We start from the raw sequence: 16,722 nt of genomic DNA, 5'->3' as shown, positions 1-16,722 counted from the left end.
GCGCTTCGGTTCCGGTTCGCCTGCGCTCGCACCTCCCCGCCCGCAGGGGGCGCCTTTTTTCGGCGCTGCGGAAAGGCGGGATTCGCGCGAACTTCCGGGGCGGGGCGCTAAGATGGCGGCCACCAAGCGGGTGCTGTACGTGGGTGAGTGGGGCCGGGGGCTGCGGGCGCCGCGCGGGGCGAGCGGGGCCGTAACGCTGTGCGCCGCAGGCGGGCTGGCGGAGGAGGTGGACGAGAAGGTGCTGCACGCCGCCTTCATCCCGTTCGGCGACATCACCGACATCCAGATCCCGCTGGACTACGAGACCGGTGCGTGGCGGGGCGCGGGGCGGCGGCGCGCTGTGAGCCGGGCTCTGACCGCGGGCTGCGTTCGCAGAGAAGCACCGAGGTTTCGCCTTCGTGGAGTTCGAGCTGGCGGAGGTGAGAGGAGGAGCAAAGCCGCCCTCCGGGATGGCGGCCGGGCCGCGGGGGCTGCCTGCAGCCGAGAGATCTGCCCGGGGCAGCGCGCGGCGGCTTTGCTCCTCTCCCGGTCTGCGGACGCGGAGGCAGCTGCGCCAACTCTGTGTGCCCAGGCTTTTTTCTTTAAAGGAAGAGAGAAGTGGCTGTAACGAGGCGTCCTATTGCTCTTCACACAGGATGCAGCAGCAGCCATTGACAACATGGTACGAGGCCTGCCCTGCTTCACAGCCCGGAGCTCACCTCTGCTGGGACACGGCTGGCCAGCAGCTGCAAACAGCCTGGGGCAGCTCCTGCCACGTGTGCTGGGTGATGCTGCAGACACGGGTCTGCCTGGGACTGTCGTGCCTGGCCCTGCTTTGCTGGCATGGTTGCCGCTGCCTGTGGTCTCAGTGCAGCTCCTGAGCAGTGGGGCCCTTGTGGTGCTCAGAAGTGGGGAGAGAAAGCCAGCCCTGCTCTCTATGCAGAGGGGACGTAGTGAGTTTTTACCCTGTGGTGGGCTTTGTTCTTTTTTTGTTCTATGTAGAACGAGTCTGAGCTCTTTGGTCGGACAATTCGAGTGAACTTGGCCAAACCAATGCGAATTAAAGAAGGATCATCTCGGCCAGGTAAGTTGGTGCCTAGGAGAGGAGAAACCCCTGTGGGCTTTCAGCGCTGGGTGCACATCGGCCCTTTTGGTTTCCCAAGGCTCTGCTTCCCGTTCAAGCCTCGTGGGGTCCCAAGAACCAAAAACATCCCCCAGCACCTCAGACAGACATGGCTGCGCTTCTAGTTGCTCTCTACAGGGGGCCAGACACGCACTCACACACCTGGCAGGGTTACCATCACACCTGAAATGGGAGGGAGCCCAGCCATGCTCAGCAAAGTGCTGGCGAGAGGTGGATGGTGGCACGCAGCCAGCGGGCTGTGGGTTATTACTTGGGGGAGTTGCTGGCTCTGTCCCCGTGTCCGCATGCGGGGGGTGATTGCGTGCAGTTCTGGGAGTGGTTGGGCCAGCAGCACCCTGGGTGCAGTTCTGCTGCTGTCAGAGCTGTGCTGAGTCCTGAGTTGCTTGGCCCTGGGCTCAGCGCCCCGTGCTCACCGTGCCCTGCTCTGCTGCAGTGTGGTCAGATGATGAGTGGCTGAAGAGGTTCTCAGGAAAGACTCTGGAGGAGAACACAGAGGAAGGAGGAACAGAGGCACCCAAAGCAGAGACACAGGAGGTAGGGATGGATGGAGCTGGTTGTGCCCTGCTGAGTGCCTCAGAGTGGGGAACGGCCACCTGGGGATCTGGATGCTACCAGCTTTGGGAACCAGGAGTGAGCTGGGGTCATGTCAGTCCCTGTGTCCCCAAAAGCTTGGTGAGCCCAGAGGGAGCTGCATGTTTTTGCTGCATCCTGCAGCAGCCCCCAGGCTGTGAGGAGCCGCCGTTTGCTGCCTGCTGCCTCCAGGGACTTTTGGAGCTGGATCTGCTGCCGGCCCTGTGCCGCAGGCTGGGGTCAGACCGGCCATCGGGTGGCAGAGCTGAGCAGCAGCGCCGCTGTGTGCCTCTTCCTTGCCTAGGGTGAGCCTCCTGCCAAGAAGTCCCGGGCCAACCCCCAGGTTTACATGGACATCAAGATCGGCAACAAACCTGCAGGGCGGCTCAAAATCCTGCTGCGGTCCGACGTGGTGCCCATGACCGTAGGTGAGCGGTGCTGCTGCCCTGCGGCCCTCGGGCTGCGTGCTGTGCTCACCTCTGCCCCTCGCCCCGAACAGAAAACTTCCGCTGCCTCTGCACTCAGGAGAAAGGCTTCGGCTTCAAGGGGAGCAGCTTCCACCGCATCATCCCCCAGTTCATGTGTCAAGCTGGGGACTTCACCAACCACAACGGCACTGGAGGAAAGTCCATCTATGGAAAGAAGTTTGATGATGAAAACTTCATCCTGAAGCACACGGGGCCGGGTAGGGTGAGCGCTGTGGGGTTCCTCGAGCTGCTCTGACCGCGCAGCAGCAGCAGACTGCAGTGTGCCCAGGGCAGAAATGCAGCCCCTGTCTCTGCCCACACGCTGTTAATTTCAGTCTTATATCATGGAGAGTTTCAAAGCTGCTTTCCCATTGGGTTTTAGGGGAGGAATGTTGCAGTGTAACTATGAGCGGTGGAAAGGTGGCAGAAAGCAAGCAGTCCGATCTCCAAGGCTTTGCTGTTGCTGCAGTTAAAAATAGATTAATGCTCTCTACCACTTCACTCTGCTCATACTTGTAGGTGTTTCTTGGCATCGTCAGCTTCCCGCAGTTTCAATATTCAGAGACTCTTAAAACCAGCATCGTCTGCGCGGCCCAGGGGGGTTTTAGTTAATTACTGGCATTGCTCCCAGTAACGCTGCGCTGTTTGGTCCCAGGGCTGCTGTCCATGGCAAACTCCGGCCCCAACACCAATGGCTCGCAGTTCTTCATCACCTGTGATAAAACCGACTGGCTGGATGGGAAGCACGTGGTGTTTGGGGAGGTGACGGAGGGCATGGATGTGGTGCGGCAGATCGAGGTCAGTGCCGCAGCGAGGCGGGTTGTGTGCGTGCAGCCCTGCCCCCGACTGCCAGCCTTCCTTCCCTTCTGCAGGCTCAGGGCACCAAGGACGGGAAGCCAAAGCAGAAGGTGATCATCTCCGACTGCGGGGAGTGCGTGTGAGCGCAGGGCTGCTGCCCAGCTGCCGCTGCCAGGTTTGGTGCCCCATCCTGCAGCGGGCTGAGCGGGGAGGCGGCTGCTGTGGGCGCGTTGTGCCTGTGCTGCTTCCTGCTCCCACTGTCTGCCCCTCGCTTGGCAAAGACTTCCTATATTTCACAGAAATAATAAAACTGAATGTTCGAAAAACAAAGGCCTGTCCTGGCTGTTGGGTTCTCACTGAGTCAGGATGCTCCTTAAATCTCAAGGTTTGGAATAGTCCTTGCAGACATCCCCACGCAAGCCCTGACCCAGGAGCATTCCGCCCAGGGGCACGGCTGCGTCCTGAGCCGCTCTGCGTTGCCTTCATCAGCAAATGGAACCTTTCTGGTGCAGTGAGCCCTTACCCCAGGCAGCAGGATCAGGATGTTCTTTTTTTGGTGCTCACCATCCTTGGGATTTGGGTTGGTTTACTGCATTTTTTCCTCTTTGTTTTTTCCTCTGTGTGTGGGTAAGCCAGGTTCCCTGGGTGCCCCAGAGCAGCCCCAGCTGCCACAGCGCCTGCTGGGCTCGGCTTCAGGCAAACAGGAGCAGTTTTAGGCCATCGTGAGTACTTTTTCATTGCGAAATTCAGCATGCAGAACAGAACGTCGTTGTGCTGTGACATTTATGAAAAAGCAGCAAGAGAAACGCCGTGTTTACTTTCCAAACTAGGCATTTATTTTATAACAGTGTTGTAGCTCAATATGTATTATTTTTTTTCCCCTTGGCTGAGTTTTGTGAACTCTAAGTAAACAGGAGCCTGTTAGTCAGCCGGCTACTTAATTGGCTGAGGGTGTTTTTGTGTAGGGAACTGGAAGCCCTGCTTGGAGCCGGGCTGCCCAGCTGTCCTCGGAGCCGCCCTGCCTCACCCCGGGCACCGCACATCCGCCACGGCCCGACGTCACCGACCACAAATCCTCTTCCTCTTCTATATATTTATATCTACGCATGTATAGTATGGATGTTTCTCATTATATGTGGTGAGAGAAGGGAAGTTTTGTATTATTTACATCCACTTCTGGGAAGGGAAAGGGCTGGGCAGACGGGTGGTGGTGTGTCGGGTGGGCAGCCCCAGTGCTGCTGCAGTAACCCCCCCTCCCTGCACCCAGCACGGATCCCGGTGCCCCTCTTCCCCCCCGGTGCTCAGTGGCAGCCGCAGGACTTCACCACCATGTTGCGGTGCTTCTTGAGGATCACGTTGTTGTTGCTGTCGTAGTAGAGGACGGAGGTGGCACTGAGCTTGGTGGGCGCGCAGCACGCCTTGGGCACGGCCTCGGGCTTCATCAGGTGCACCTGAGGGGCAGAGGGGTTGTGGGCATGGGAGAAGCCTCAAAGCACCCCGGTTCTTAACCTGGAGAAGCCTGGGTGAATGGGGGATTATTTCCAGCCTTTTGTAAAAATATTTATTCTAAACCCTTGGCAGTCCTCTCTGCAGTCAGTTTATATTGGATCTGGGCGGCCCTTCGTTCATTTGAGTCCCTGGACCCAGAGCCGAGCCCTGGCACCGTGAGCTTTGCAGGCAGCTCCCCCTGGCCTCACCCCACATGTGAGCCATGTGCCAGCACGGCTCTCCCAGCTCGGAAGTCCGGCGCTGTGCTGCCCAACGCTGCCATTTGCAGCTCCCAGTGCCAGGTGATTCACGTCCGTGCTGGGAAGAGCCCTGGGCCGGGGCTGAGGGTGGGTGCCCACAGCGGGGGGGGGCTCAGGCAGCTTCATTAATGCGAAAACTAAACCCTGCCAGGAGACACCTTCAAAGGCTCAGCCGAGGACTCGGCGCTCCCTGTAATTAACTGCGAGCACCGGAGTCGGTGTGACTCCACCATTGGGAAATCAAGCACTCACAGGTCAGGAAATTCCAGAAATTAAAGCATGGGTTGCGATGTGGAGTGGATTTGGGAAAACGGGCAGCGAAGCCTTCCTGCTCAGAATATGCTGAGCCCAGCGCTTGGGCTCCGCTGGGCCTCGGGGGGCAACCTCTGCACATGGGGACAAGGAGGGAACCGGCACCAGAACCCCCCAGCAGTGCCAGCACTGACCAGGGACTGCAGGATGGCGTGGTTGGTGGCGTTCATGCAGGAGTCCAGCGGGAAGGCACACTCCCCCTCGCAGTAGTAGGCTGAGTAGCCCTGGGGGGCGATCACCCAGTCCTGCAAGGAGAAGACGTTGCACTGGGGCACTGCTTGCTCCTCCATTCCTGCTCCCCCCCACCTCCTCCCCAGGTTTGTTCTGAAGTTTGGGGTCACCAAAACTGCGAGTGGCCGGGAGCTGTGGCTCTGTGGGGGGATCGGGACCGTACCAACCAGCCCAGGTCCTGGAAGCTGACATAGAGCTCGTGCCTCCGGCAGACCTGCCGCCCATCTGCAGAGTGGACATCATCTGTGGAGAGAGGGAGGCAGCGTCAGCCTGGGGTTGGGGCTGTACTGTGGTGCACAGGGGGCACACGGAGCCACCTGGGTGCAGGCAGGGCTGCGCTCCCAGCCTGGAGGAGCAATATGGGAACGGGCAGCAGAGCCTCGCGCTCCCTGCACAGCCCAGGCTGCTCCGCAGGGCTCTTACCAAAGATTCCTGGCAGCCTGTTGGGGTGTGGGAGGTCGTTGCTCTTCTTGGGCTGCCTCCTGCGCGGTGCTTTGGCCGCTCGCGTGGCTCGCATGGGGCTGGTGCTCGCCCGGAAGAAAGTCACCATGAAGGGCTGCTTGGAGCGGGGCCCACGGCGGCCCAACAGCCCCACCGAGCCCGGCTCCACGCTGAGCCCTGCAGGGACAGAGCGGGGCACAGATGCGGGCAGGTCCTGCAGGCCGGCACCGTGCAGCATCCTCAGCTCCGCACGCAGCGCTCGAAGGGCGCCCACGCGGTGCAGCCGCATCCTGCAGCGCTGCCCACCCCGCAGACGGGAGCTGCACACTGCAGAGCTGCGGCAGCACTGAGGGTGTTTCTGGGGTTCAGGCCCCAACACTGCAGTGGTTCTTACCATTGTCTGTCTCCACATAGAGCCGCAGGCCCAGGTTGTGCTTGCGTTCCACCAGCCAGTGGCTGCTGGCGGCTGTGACGTCGAACACCAGCCAGCCCTCGGTGCCGGCACGCAGCTGCTGGGTGTCCAGCAGGAACAGGTTGGACTCCCTGCAGATGGGCACAGTGGTGAGTAACACCCTGAGGCTCCTCCATCCCACAGCCATTCGTGGAAATGACTCCTGTGCCCGTGCCCATACAGGCCCCGGTGCTGCGAGGTCAGGACAGCGCCTGTGGCTGTGTGAAGGTGGCACCCTGGCAGCTGCCCTGGGAAAAGCACAGCTCCCTCCTAGCACCGCATGTGTCACTGCCTGGGGACGCTGTGGAGCAGCATTTGGCACGGGGTGGGAAAGGTGAAGGGCAGAGGTGGTGCTTGACAGTGGCCCCAAACCCACTGCAGTCTTGGTCCCTATCTCTATCCCAGTTCCCAATCCTGTCCCATATCTCAGCCTCCATCCCTGCCCCGGTGCCTCATCCTACCCCACTCCTCATCCCCATCATGGTCCCCATTCTGGTCCCCATCCCAGTTCTCATCCCTATGCCTACCCCTGTCCCGCTCTCCATCCCTATCCCATCCCATCCTCCATCCCCACCCTCGTCCCTCCACCATCCCCCTTCCCCACCCGTCCCATGGCTGTCACCTGTTGGCGCGCTCGGCGGCGATCTCGTAGATGCTGACATGCAGGGTGCTGTTGCCATGCCGGCTGACGCCCCGCGCTTTGTAGATGCGGAACTCGGCGGCCGTCACCGACTCCCCTGCGGGCACCTGAGCCAGGTCGAAGCGGAACTCCTTCCAGTAGGGCTTTGGGGAGGAGGTGTCCCGGTCCTGCTCCACTGCGGGGCATGGGGGTCAGGGACCGCCCCCAGGGCTGACCCCGCTCCCCCCATGTGGGAAGAAGCCCCTTCGTCCCCGTGCCCTGAGCCCGGCGCCTGCCTGCCCTGTGCTGACGGCACACGGGACAGAGGGAGCGAGGCGAGGGCAGGCAGGCGCCCGGTCAGTGCTATGCACCAACAACCCCTTTCCTTCCATTGAAAGTCTGCTTTCTGCAGAAATCGGTGCCTTTTGGTAAAGGAAGCTTCTTTTTAAACCCATACAGGAAAGCACCGAGTGCTGCTTTGCGGCAGGGCGTCCCCACCGGCTCACTAATGTGTAATTATTTTCTTCAAATTGTTCTTTAAAAGTATTCCAGCCTGCCGTGGCTGAACATAATTAAGGTGATTAACGCTCTTCCTGCTTTAAACATAAATGAAATGTCACAAATCTCAGCTTCTGCCTACTTTAAAAGACCCAAACACACAAAATCGTGAATAAATAATCAAACACCCTCAGATGCCATTTTAAGCCATTCCCAGTGGGGCACACTCCTGATTTCACACACCCCAATGTTTTCCTGCCCATCTGCACACATGCAGCTCGGCGCACCTCTCTGAACCGAGCGCCGAGATGCTCACTATGTATCCACAGGTCTTTTTTTTCCTCTCTTTTCCTTTTTTTTCCCTCTGAACCCAACGCCTCGTTCCTCCAGCCCTGGGGTTCACCACAGGGCTGTTTTATATAAAGCTCAGGGCTGGCGGCCGGGCGGATGCGGAGCCGCTTCCTGCAGGCGCTGAGCAGCCACTGCAGGCAGGGGGACGCCGGGACCCCCTGTGCTGCCCAGGCGGGCGCTGGGGCTGAGCCCCGGGAGCTGCAGTGGCTCAGAAGCCCTTTTCTGCACGGTTCTGTTCGCCCTGCTGTGCCAACCGCTCAGCCCTGCCAGAGCCCTCAGCGCTCCTGCAAAAAGCCCCACACCACAACTGAGCAGCCTGCCTGCAGCCAGCGAGCAGCCACAGCACCGTGCCAAGGCAGGGGACGAGCACAGGGACAGCCAGCACAGAGCAGCATCTCTGTGCATCCTTCAGGCACGGGCTGAGCTGAGCTCACAGCGCGGCGGTGTTGAGGTTCTGTGCCCCATCTCCGCGCCTCTCTGCAGCTGTTGGAGCGGCTCTGCCTCCCCCCCTTGGACCCAGCTATTGATCGGGGCGGTGTTGACTCAGCACCACCACCCCTCAATTAGCTGTGGGCGGGTGATCCGGGCTGCGGGTGAGGCACTAAAAACACGCAGCCCAGCTCCTGTGCTCTCCTTGCCCCCTCCTTCTGCACTGTCCCACCCCCAGGCTGCCGTCCCTCCCCAGCCGCCAATGTCACATCCTCCATCCCAAATAATGGTAGCACCACACATACCTTATGTCATGGCATTGGGCCATGCGGCCCCAGCTCTGGTGCCCCCAGGCCCTACACTTCTTCTCCCCCCCCCCCATTTTATTTTTAGCTGCACTTCATTGCACGCATTCCGTGCACTGCTTCTATAAACGCACATCAGTGGTAATTACAGGTCCTGGCTGCACCGAGCGGCCCCTGCGACCATTTCAGGCACTAAATTAAAAGGAAATGCCAGGATATTCGACCACATCAAGCACACTGAATGCTAAAATAGGTCTAAAGGAGGTGCAGGGAAGATGCTCCTTCACTTGCAAGGAGGGAAAAAAATAAACTCCGGAGCTTTCCAAAGCCAGGGGAGACAGAGGAGCACTCCCAGGCACAGTGAATGCCGCTGAGTCTCCATTGGGCTCCCGCTCCTTCCCATGAACAATTCTTTCTAAAAGAACACAAAGGCCCCCTCACCTCAGGATAAAAGCACTCCCCTGGCTGCAGGCTTAGTGGCTGTGCCCCCTCCCCAGCGTTCTCACAGAGCACCCCGTCGTCACCCATTGGAAGAGGACAGGTGGAGCCCCTGGCACCAAAGCCAACCCGAGTGCCAAAGGCAGCCTGGAGCTGCTGGTGCCACAACTGCACCCGGCTCAGCTCTGCCCAGCACGCGGGGCTCCATCACAGCCTGGAGCGGCGCTGTGCCCACCTTGTCCCCACACAAGGAGCAGCACAGCGCCCTATGGAGCACCGCCGTCCGCATTTGCACGTCCCATAAGGGTAATGGCACAGCCAATTATGCATGCAAATGAAAGTTAGCCTTCTCCCACTAAAAAATTTATTTAATTAAAATGAAGGGGCTGGAGAAGCCGCAGAATTCAAAGCCATTCAAATTGAAGGCTGAAGTTGTGCTCATCAGCTCTCTGCATGGGATCCAGGCGGCCCCACTTCCCATCCCACCCAAATCGGTCGCGGTTACAGCACGATTTGGTGTTCATGTGCCGAGCGCTGAGCAGAGCGAGGGGCGCACGTCCCAGCACCCACCCGCTGTCCTGGCTGCCCCATCCTGCAGGCACAGCAAGGGGGATGTCCTGTGGGGTCTCCTGATCCCTGTGCAGCCCAACACTGCAGGGGGATGCAGGGAAAGATGGAGAGGACTTGGCAGACACCTCAGTAGCCCTACCTGCTGAGAGCTGCCAGCCCCGCGCCACCCTTTGTTCCCCATTGCTCCCAGCATCACCTGCATGACCCCACCCGCGTCCTGAAGCACTGATCCCACTGCACACCGTGGTGCGGCCAAAGCCCAGACTCTGCTCCGCGGCTGGATACCCGACACCTCCCCCCGTCTTTGCACGGGAGCACCCCAAAAACCTCGTGCTTGGCCACAACGGGCAGAGGGGGGCACGCGAACAGCCTAAAGCAAAGAGCAGAGACAGGAAAAGCTGAGTACGCGTTCAGGATGCCAGCAGACCCCGGTGGGTACCGGCTGGTGCTCTGCTGCATCGCCGCTCTCAGGTCTGGGAATGGGATGGAGCCGGAGCTCAGCAACCAGCCCGACGGGATTCCAGCAATAATGAGCGACCGGGAGGGTTTTATTCCGAGCCGTGATTCAGCGGTGTCCCACCGCAGGTAATTGGTGCAGTTCGCTGCTGGAAGGGGGAGAGCAGCGCCCGCCCTCCCCGCCCGACTGCTTCGTGCGCAACACCGCAACGGGGTGGGCGATGCGGCCCCGTCCTGCGGGGTTTGCAGCTCCCGCCGTTGTGCGGTGATGGAGATCGTACTCGGGGGCCGGAGAGCTCAACTCGCTGCAGCTGACGGTACAGCAGGGCTGGAGGCAGCGGGGAACGAGCGACCCCAAGCCACGCTCCGCGCCCCGCTTTCCCCCACCACTTTCCCCTTCGCCATCGCCGCTTTCTCTCGGGAGCGCCCAGGTCTCAGCCCCGCGCCCCTCTCCGCCCCCCTCCCGCCGCTCCGAAGCCCGACTGGGGGCGAAAAGGGGCATTTCCGAGCGGGGACGCGCTGCGAAAGCGCCCGGGATGACGGACGCCGGCAGCCGTCGGGGCAAAAACTTCGGTCCGGGGTCGGTTCTACTCGCGACGGCCGCTCCGTCCCGGTTCCCCCCCCCCCCCCCCCCCCCCCTCCCCCCGCGCCCCCCGGCGCCGCACTCACCCATGTTCACGAGGCTGACCACGGTGTCAGCGTGGCTGACCACGCTGCCCGGCGGAGGGCTCTGGGTGCTGAGCCCGGTGAGCACCGGACGCGACACCGCCTCCTCCTCCTCCTCCTCTTCTCCGGCCACGGCGTGGTACAGATCGAGCATGAAGAGCGGAGCGGCGGCGGCGGGGGCGCGGGAGGCGGCGGGGGCGCGCGGTCGGGGCCGCCCCGGCAGCCCCAGCACGGCCAGGATCTCGCGCTGCACGTCCCGCCGCTCCCCGCCGCTCAGCCGCCGCTGCGCGAACCCCGCGGGGAGGCGGCGGCGGAGGACGCTGCCGCTGCCCCACTGACACAGCACCGCCGCCGCGCACAGCAGGGCCACCGCGCTCAGCCGCCCCCCGCGCCCCGACCCCATGGCACCGCCGCCCCGACCCCCCCCCCGCCCGGTGCGGAGCGGTGCGGAGCGGTGCGGAACGGCCCCCGCGCGGCGTCGGACCCGGGAGAGGGAAAGGGACGGGCCCGGCGGCGGCACCGCCCCGGCCACGGTGCTCCACGCCCGGCACGGAGCGCAGCCGTCCTCCCACGGACACCCGAATCCATGGCCGCCTGACCCCGCGGACGTACGCCCCTATGGGCACCCAAACCAACGAACGCTTACCCCCGTGGGTACCCGAACCCGCATGTACCTTTATGGGCACCCAAACCCGCAGATATCTACCCCTGTGGGCACCCAACACGATGGACGTCTAACCTCACAGAACTCAAACCGACGGGCATCCAACACTACTCAGAGCCACAGACACCCAGCCTCGGCGGTCCTCTCACTCACTCCCCCCCCAGACACCCCTGCCGTGGGCTCTTCTCCCGTGCATCTGCCCGCACAGACGGACCTCGCCTGCCTCCCATGGGCACCTGCCCCCCGCCCAGCTGCTCTCAGTCCCCGCACCGCTGTGATCCACGCGAGAACCTCCTGCCGCACTCCCTGCACGCGGGTTGTGCAGGGCTGCCCTGCTGGGGCTCGGGGAGCGCGGGATGAACGCCTGCAACGCGGAACACCAACACTTGGGAGGAAGGTAGGAGGCAAGATTGTTTATTACCGCAAGCAATCGTAATACAAAAATGTGTCTGTTTTCTTTTTTTAAACAATTCATTGGTAGAGCTTCAGGGTTTTTTTGCCTCAATTTAAACCAATTGAGAGAATCACACAGCAACACGGTCAGAGCCGGAGAGGAACACCATTCAATAAATACAGGGGCTCCACAGAGCCCACTCCCCGCAGCCCCCGGCCACTCAGTTCGGTGCCATTACGAAGGGCGCACAGAAGCCGGGCAGGACGTGCAGCAATGTGCTGGTGAGACTCGTTTCAAGGACAAGCAGCTGTGCGCGAAAGTCCAGATTTCTCCTAGGAGCAGAGGTCGCCCGGTTGGAAGTGGGATGGCTGGAGAAGTAATAAATAGGAAAGGAGGTGCGGGCGAAGGCGCCGGGTCGGTCTCTGAGGTCATCACAGCAGAAGAATCCTCCAACCTGCAGAACCCGCCGCCGCCGTGGGACGTGAGGGATCCCAACCCGCAGCGGCCCCGAGCCCCCAGCGCTCCTTACAGCCCAGAGGCGCTCAGCCATCGCTCAGCACAGCGGCTGCAAGGGGCCGCCGCAACCCGTGCTGCGTGCGAATCCCATCCCAGAGCCCAGGTAAAATCGCATCGCTTAAAAAAAAGAACGCGTGGAAACAGAAGCCCCCAGAAGTCCCCACACCTCACGTGTCTCCGCCTGAGGTATTGGTTTACAAAAAGAGTTCCTTGAACACTGTAGGATTCAGGTCTTTGCTTTTAAATATAATTTACCTTGCTGAGACAGCAAGTTAAGTTTATAAAGATGCATTTAGGAAACAATCCTAAAAGACAGCGCAGGTCCGCCCCCTGCACCGCGCAGAGATCCTGTTCAAACCTCCGCCTTTTGTACACTTTCACATCTTGACCTTTTTTGTTTCCTTTTTTTCTCTTTTTCTCTCCCACGTCTCCGTTTTCCGCCCCTCTCCGGACTGCGGGCACCGAGAGGCAACGTTTTGTTTTTGTTTTTGTTTTTTGTTTTTATCTACATAAATATTCACATGAAAATCGTAACTTACAAAAAAGAAAAAAAAACCAAAAAAACAAAACAAAAAAAACAACAGAAAAAAAACCAACCAAGTAAGGCAGCTCCATAACACGACTTTCTTTTACACTTTTAACAATATAGCTTCTCCCATTTAGAATAAATATACATCCAATGTATGAGCGGGGTTAAAAATCGGACGCGGTGAGGCTTGCGTGGCCGGAGGGCGCGGGTGCAGCATTATCTCTTGGGGCCCGGCGTTCTGGGGGTGGCAGTGCTCGTCTTCTTGGACATGGTGGGGATTTTGGAAGGCTTTGCACCGCGGCGGGAGCCGGCCGCGCTGCTCTCCGAGGTGTCGGAGCACGCAGACTGCGTCTCCAGCAGGTCGAAGTCCGACGCGTCGCTGCCCCGGCGGCTGCTGGCTCTGCTGCCCGCGCGGCTCCCGGCGCGGCTGGTGGGGCGGCTGGCGGCTTTCTTGGGGTCTGCGGGGAGCGCGGAGCCCTCAAGCGGCCGCACGCAGCCCAGCCCGCAGCTCCCGGCTCTGCCCGCCACCCCGCTCCCCCCCGGCCCCGGTCGGTCCCTGCCCCGCTTACCTGCCCGGCTGCTTTTGGCCCCCGAGGAGACGGGCGAGGAGCTGTTGCTGGTGTCCCCAACCAGCGAGGTGCGGCTGGAGTGGAAGGTGGGACGCTTCAGTTTGCTGCCCGCTCCCGGCGTCACCTGCAGGAGGGACGGCAGCGCTGAGCAGCGCGGCACAGAGTGCAGCGCGACGCGGTGCCCGGCCGGCATCCATCTTAACGGCCAGGGGGAGCACGAGGTGGCATTTTGGCAGAGGTTAAAAAAAGGCATAACATAAAAACAAAGCGGGGCCTGAAATGACTGACAGCACTGCGGGCTGAAACAAAGCAAAGCTGCTCCCATGGGACAACGGCAGCATCGGACCAGCAAAGAGCAGTGCAAAATTTTGGGCTCCACACCCCAGCATCCCACTGCAGGGATGCACTGCAGCTCTGTGAGCTCAGAGCCGACCCACGGCCAGGCAGGGTGGACAGAAAGACCAAATGGGCACTGAGGGCGATGGCCAGCTGCTCTGGGCACGAGGCTGTGCCACACACAGGTGCTTCCCGTGACCTTTAAGATGCTGCCAAGGATGAGGGGGAAGCAGCACAACCCGCAGCGTCGCTCCCACTGCTGCAGAGGAAAGCGAGGGGAGGAGGCACAGCCCGGCCCCAGCCCAGGACAGCGGCTCCAGTTTCTGGAATGAAGCAAAGCTCATCCTAGGGAGTGCTGGGCACAGCACACAGACAGCCCCAGCCTCTCGTGCTGCTGTCCTGCACCCCACAGTGTGGCTCAGAGCAACGTGAGGCCCCACCGTGTGATCTTTGGGATCTCCCGAAACTGGAGCCAGGGTGGGGTAGGCAGGAGGAGGGGAGCCAAGCAGTGGGCTCTCCTTCAGCCCCAGCAGGAATTCAGATCCGTTATGGTGTGATTGTGAAGGTACCGTTCCCACTGCAGAGACCTCGATTCTCATCCTTGATCAGAAACAAGCTCAGCAGCAAGCAGGCAGCGCAGAGCAACGCACAAAGTGCTCCCGACCTTCTGCTGATCTCAAAGACGGCCTGATCTGCTCGAGAGCACTTGTAGCCACCATCAAGTTATGCTGCTCCCCTCAGCGAATCGCCCTCTCCCCCCGCACTCCTCATCCCCACAGTGAAGCCCCAGGGAGGAGCTGCATCTGATGGAACGAAGCCGCCCCCCAGCGCAGCGCAGACCCCACGTGTGTGCATCGGAGCAAAGTGGTTCCCATGCATGTGCTGTAGCTGATTTTCACGTCCGAACTCGGCCGTCTGAATGCCAATCACCGCCTCTTTGGGATGCTCCAAAGCTCTGAGAGACTCTTTTCTTTTTTAAGGGCACACAGTAAACGCTCAATCCTTTGGTTTGCAATCAGAGAAAGGCGTGCTGTGAGCATTATCCCGAGGCTGGCGCTTGGTTTGGTCCGAGTCAGGAACCCATGAAAAACGCTACCAGCCAGCAGTGCTTGCAAGCGCTGCGCTACTGGAGGGAAGCCGGGAGCTCCGCCTGCAACAACGGGTCCTGGGGCTGCGGGAGAGGACCCTACCTCAGAGCTGGGGAGCTGGAGGTCGGGGTAATCAGATCCCCGCAGCGGGGAGCCCGCTTTACTGTTTATCAACCAGGGTTTGTCATAACATCGAGAGAAGTGATGAGGAGTCTGTGGAATGGAAAACCCAGAGAGGGGGGAGAGGCGGGAGTGAGTGAAAAAAAAAAAGATGGAACAGAAAAGTAAACTAGAATGAGAGGAAAAGAGAACTAAAATGAAATGAGAACCGAACAGGAAATAAATAACAATAATGAAAAAATCAACGAACGGGCGATGGAATGAAACATGGCAGATGAGGTGGGGGGGAGCGGGCGCCCCTCTCCCCAGGCTGCGGCACAGCTCCACCGCTGCAGACAGGCGCCGTCCCACCCGGGGCTGAGCTGCAGGCCGCCCCACGCACCCCTCCCACGACCTTCCTCCTCCTGGCGCTGCAGCGTCTGCCTCATGGAACGGGCTGCCACAGGAAGGCCCTCCCCCCGGCCCTACCTTGGCTCCACTGGCCGGGGTTGCGGGAGACGACGGCATCGAGGCGCAGCTGTGGTTGCTCTGGCTGGCGCTGGAGCTGGAGCGCGTTGGGGACGCCGCCCGGGAGGACGGTTTGGATCTGCGGCCCCGCGAGCGGAACGGCGTCATGCCCTGCGAGGCGCCCTCCGGCAGGATGAACTTCTCCCGGAGCTCAAGGTTGGTTCGTCCTCGTGCTGGAAGGGACACGGAGAGGAGAGCTGAGCAAGGCGGCACCGTGCCCGCGATCGGGGACGTCATCCATGCCCTCAGTGCTGCTCCGGTCTCCTGCCCACCCATCTCACGACGTGGATTATCTCTCTGAGAATTCATCTGCTTAAAAGCTGCCCGAGTTCCACAAATCCAAAGTGCCTGCATTGCTGTTCTCTGGTTTCTTGGGGAAATCATGTCGGAATGGCCTTTAAACATGGCACATTACAACAGTGGCTGTTGCTCGAAGTGGCTTAAGAACAGCTTTGAAAGGCTGTGGTTCTGCTCTTGGCTCTGGGCAGCTCTTCACCGATTTTGGGGTCAGGTGAGAGTGGGAAGCTAAAGGCCAACGTCAACATTTCTATCCAAATGTCACCAAGAGTTGGAGGGTCTCCCTCTGAGCGAGGGGAGCCCCACAGGGAGGTCGGTGGGCTCCCAGCGCCGGGCAGCTCCAGCGTGAGGCCACGCACTGAGTCACTGGAGCAGAAAGCCAAAGGAGCAGTTGTAGAACAGAAGGATGCTGACACATCCCGTGGGTGGAAATAACTTTGGTGTCAGTGCTTCCCCATTAGGAACTTGGCCAAATGCTGAGCTCTGCCAATTCTCACTATTTTAAGTCCAGTCATTTGCTTTGGACCCATTTCCCCCGGTTCTGTGGATAACCCAGACCCGCTCCCAGAGCACCTGGTGCCACCCGGCCACTGAGTCCCCACACTGCTGTCACAGAGGGAGGCAGCCAGCTGCTCAACCCGGGATGGCTTTACCTCTGCAGGGGTCATTCTTCACTAGGAACTCATCCAGGGCCATCCAGCCTCCGCCGACGCGGACCATGACGGTGCTGCGCAGGATCCGGACCAGCCGCAGCTGCTGGGAATCACCGAACTGCAGAGCAGAGAAACGGGGATCAGCCACAGGACGCGCTGAGGGCTCCCTCCCTCTGCGGGCTGCACCAGAGCCGGGCTGCCAGAAACCATCTGTGCTTCCAGGCGCACAAAGCGGGCGCTGAGCACCGAGCGGCTCTCCACTCACGCTCCTCTCAAACAAATGCACACCAGCACCAATTTGCAGGAGTTTTTCAGCTGCCTGCCATTAAGACGATGCAGCTACCAAAATCCTTTAGTTTTAAAGAAGCAAACGAGGGTTTGGAATTTGGCCCTTAGACGAATTTTTGCAGCCAGAATCGCGGGTTTTCTTTTTGGTTCCGAAGGAAACAGGTTGTCAATGCACTGACGCTGCTGGTGCAGCCCACTTGGAAAAGAGGGCAGGGCAAGTTGGTGAACCAGCAAAGCAGCGCTGTGCCACCGCCGAGTGAGAAACCTCCCCAGTGTGAAGGCAGGGAC

The 16,722-nt window shown here is 60.3% G+C and overlaps 3 protein-coding genes across 13 annotated transcripts in view; 1 reads left to right on the top strand and 2 right to left on the bottom strand.

The window, feature by feature from the left end:
- Positions 1-86: 86 nt before the first annotated feature.
- On the top strand, positions 87-3,224 carry PPIE (peptidylprolyl isomerase E). Its single transcript, XM_048969104.1, has 10 exons — positions 87-143; positions 210-308; positions 376-419; positions 635-661; positions 982-1,063; positions 1,557-1,657; positions 1,998-2,121; positions 2,193-2,378; positions 2,816-2,958; positions 3,033-3,224. Exons 1-10 carry the CDS (start codon positions 113-115, stop codon positions 3,099-3,101), a joined length of 906 nt encoding a protein of 301 aa, XP_048825061.1. The 5' UTR covers positions 87-112; the 3' UTR covers positions 3,102-3,224.
- A 196-nt stretch (positions 3,225-3,420) lies between these two features.
- Positions 3,421-10,876, bottom strand: LOC125703942 (bone morphogenetic protein 8B-like). Its single transcript, XM_048969103.1, has 7 exons — positions 10,477-10,876; positions 6,764-6,956; positions 6,085-6,233; positions 5,673-5,867; positions 5,413-5,492; positions 5,153-5,263; positions 3,421-4,409 (listed from the first exon to the last, which is right to left on the bottom strand). Exons 1-7 carry the CDS (start codon positions 10,874-10,876, stop codon positions 4,260-4,262), a joined length of 1,278 nt encoding a protein of 425 aa, XP_048825060.1. The 3' UTR covers positions 3,421-4,259.
- A 1,710-nt stretch (positions 10,877-12,586) lies between these two features.
- The window catches only part of MACF1 (microtubule actin crosslinking factor 1), a 112,717-nt gene continuing 108,581 nt past the window's right edge, over positions 12,587-16,722 (bottom strand). For 9 of the 11 annotated variants that reach the window (XM_048969121.1, XM_048969122.1, XM_048969132.1 and 6 more), the window contains 5 exons: positions 16,147-16,264; positions 15,158-15,369; positions 14,672-14,782; positions 13,146-13,269; positions 12,587-13,034 (listed from right to left, as the gene is read on the bottom strand). In XM_048969121.1, the coding sequence (XP_048825078.1) occupies positions 12,793-13,034; positions 13,146-13,269; positions 14,672-14,782; positions 15,158-15,369; positions 16,147-16,264 (807 nt within the window). In that variant the 3' untranslated portion in view covers positions 12,587-12,792. The remainder of the gene's footprint in view (positions 13,035-13,145; positions 13,270-14,671; positions 14,783-15,157; positions 15,370-16,146; positions 16,265-16,722) is intronic. The other 2 variants (XM_048969130.1, XM_048969131.1) reach the window with 1 other exon arrangement.

This window comes from Lagopus muta, chromosome 23, assembly GCF_023343835.1.
Source record: "Lagopus muta isolate bLagMut1 chromosome 23, bLagMut1 primary, whole genome shotgun sequence".
NCBI lineage: Eukaryota > Metazoa > Chordata > Aves > Galliformes > Phasianidae > Lagopus > Lagopus muta.
Note: the sequence above shows the minus strand (reverse complement) of the source record. Positions and strands in the feature narration are given on the sequence as shown.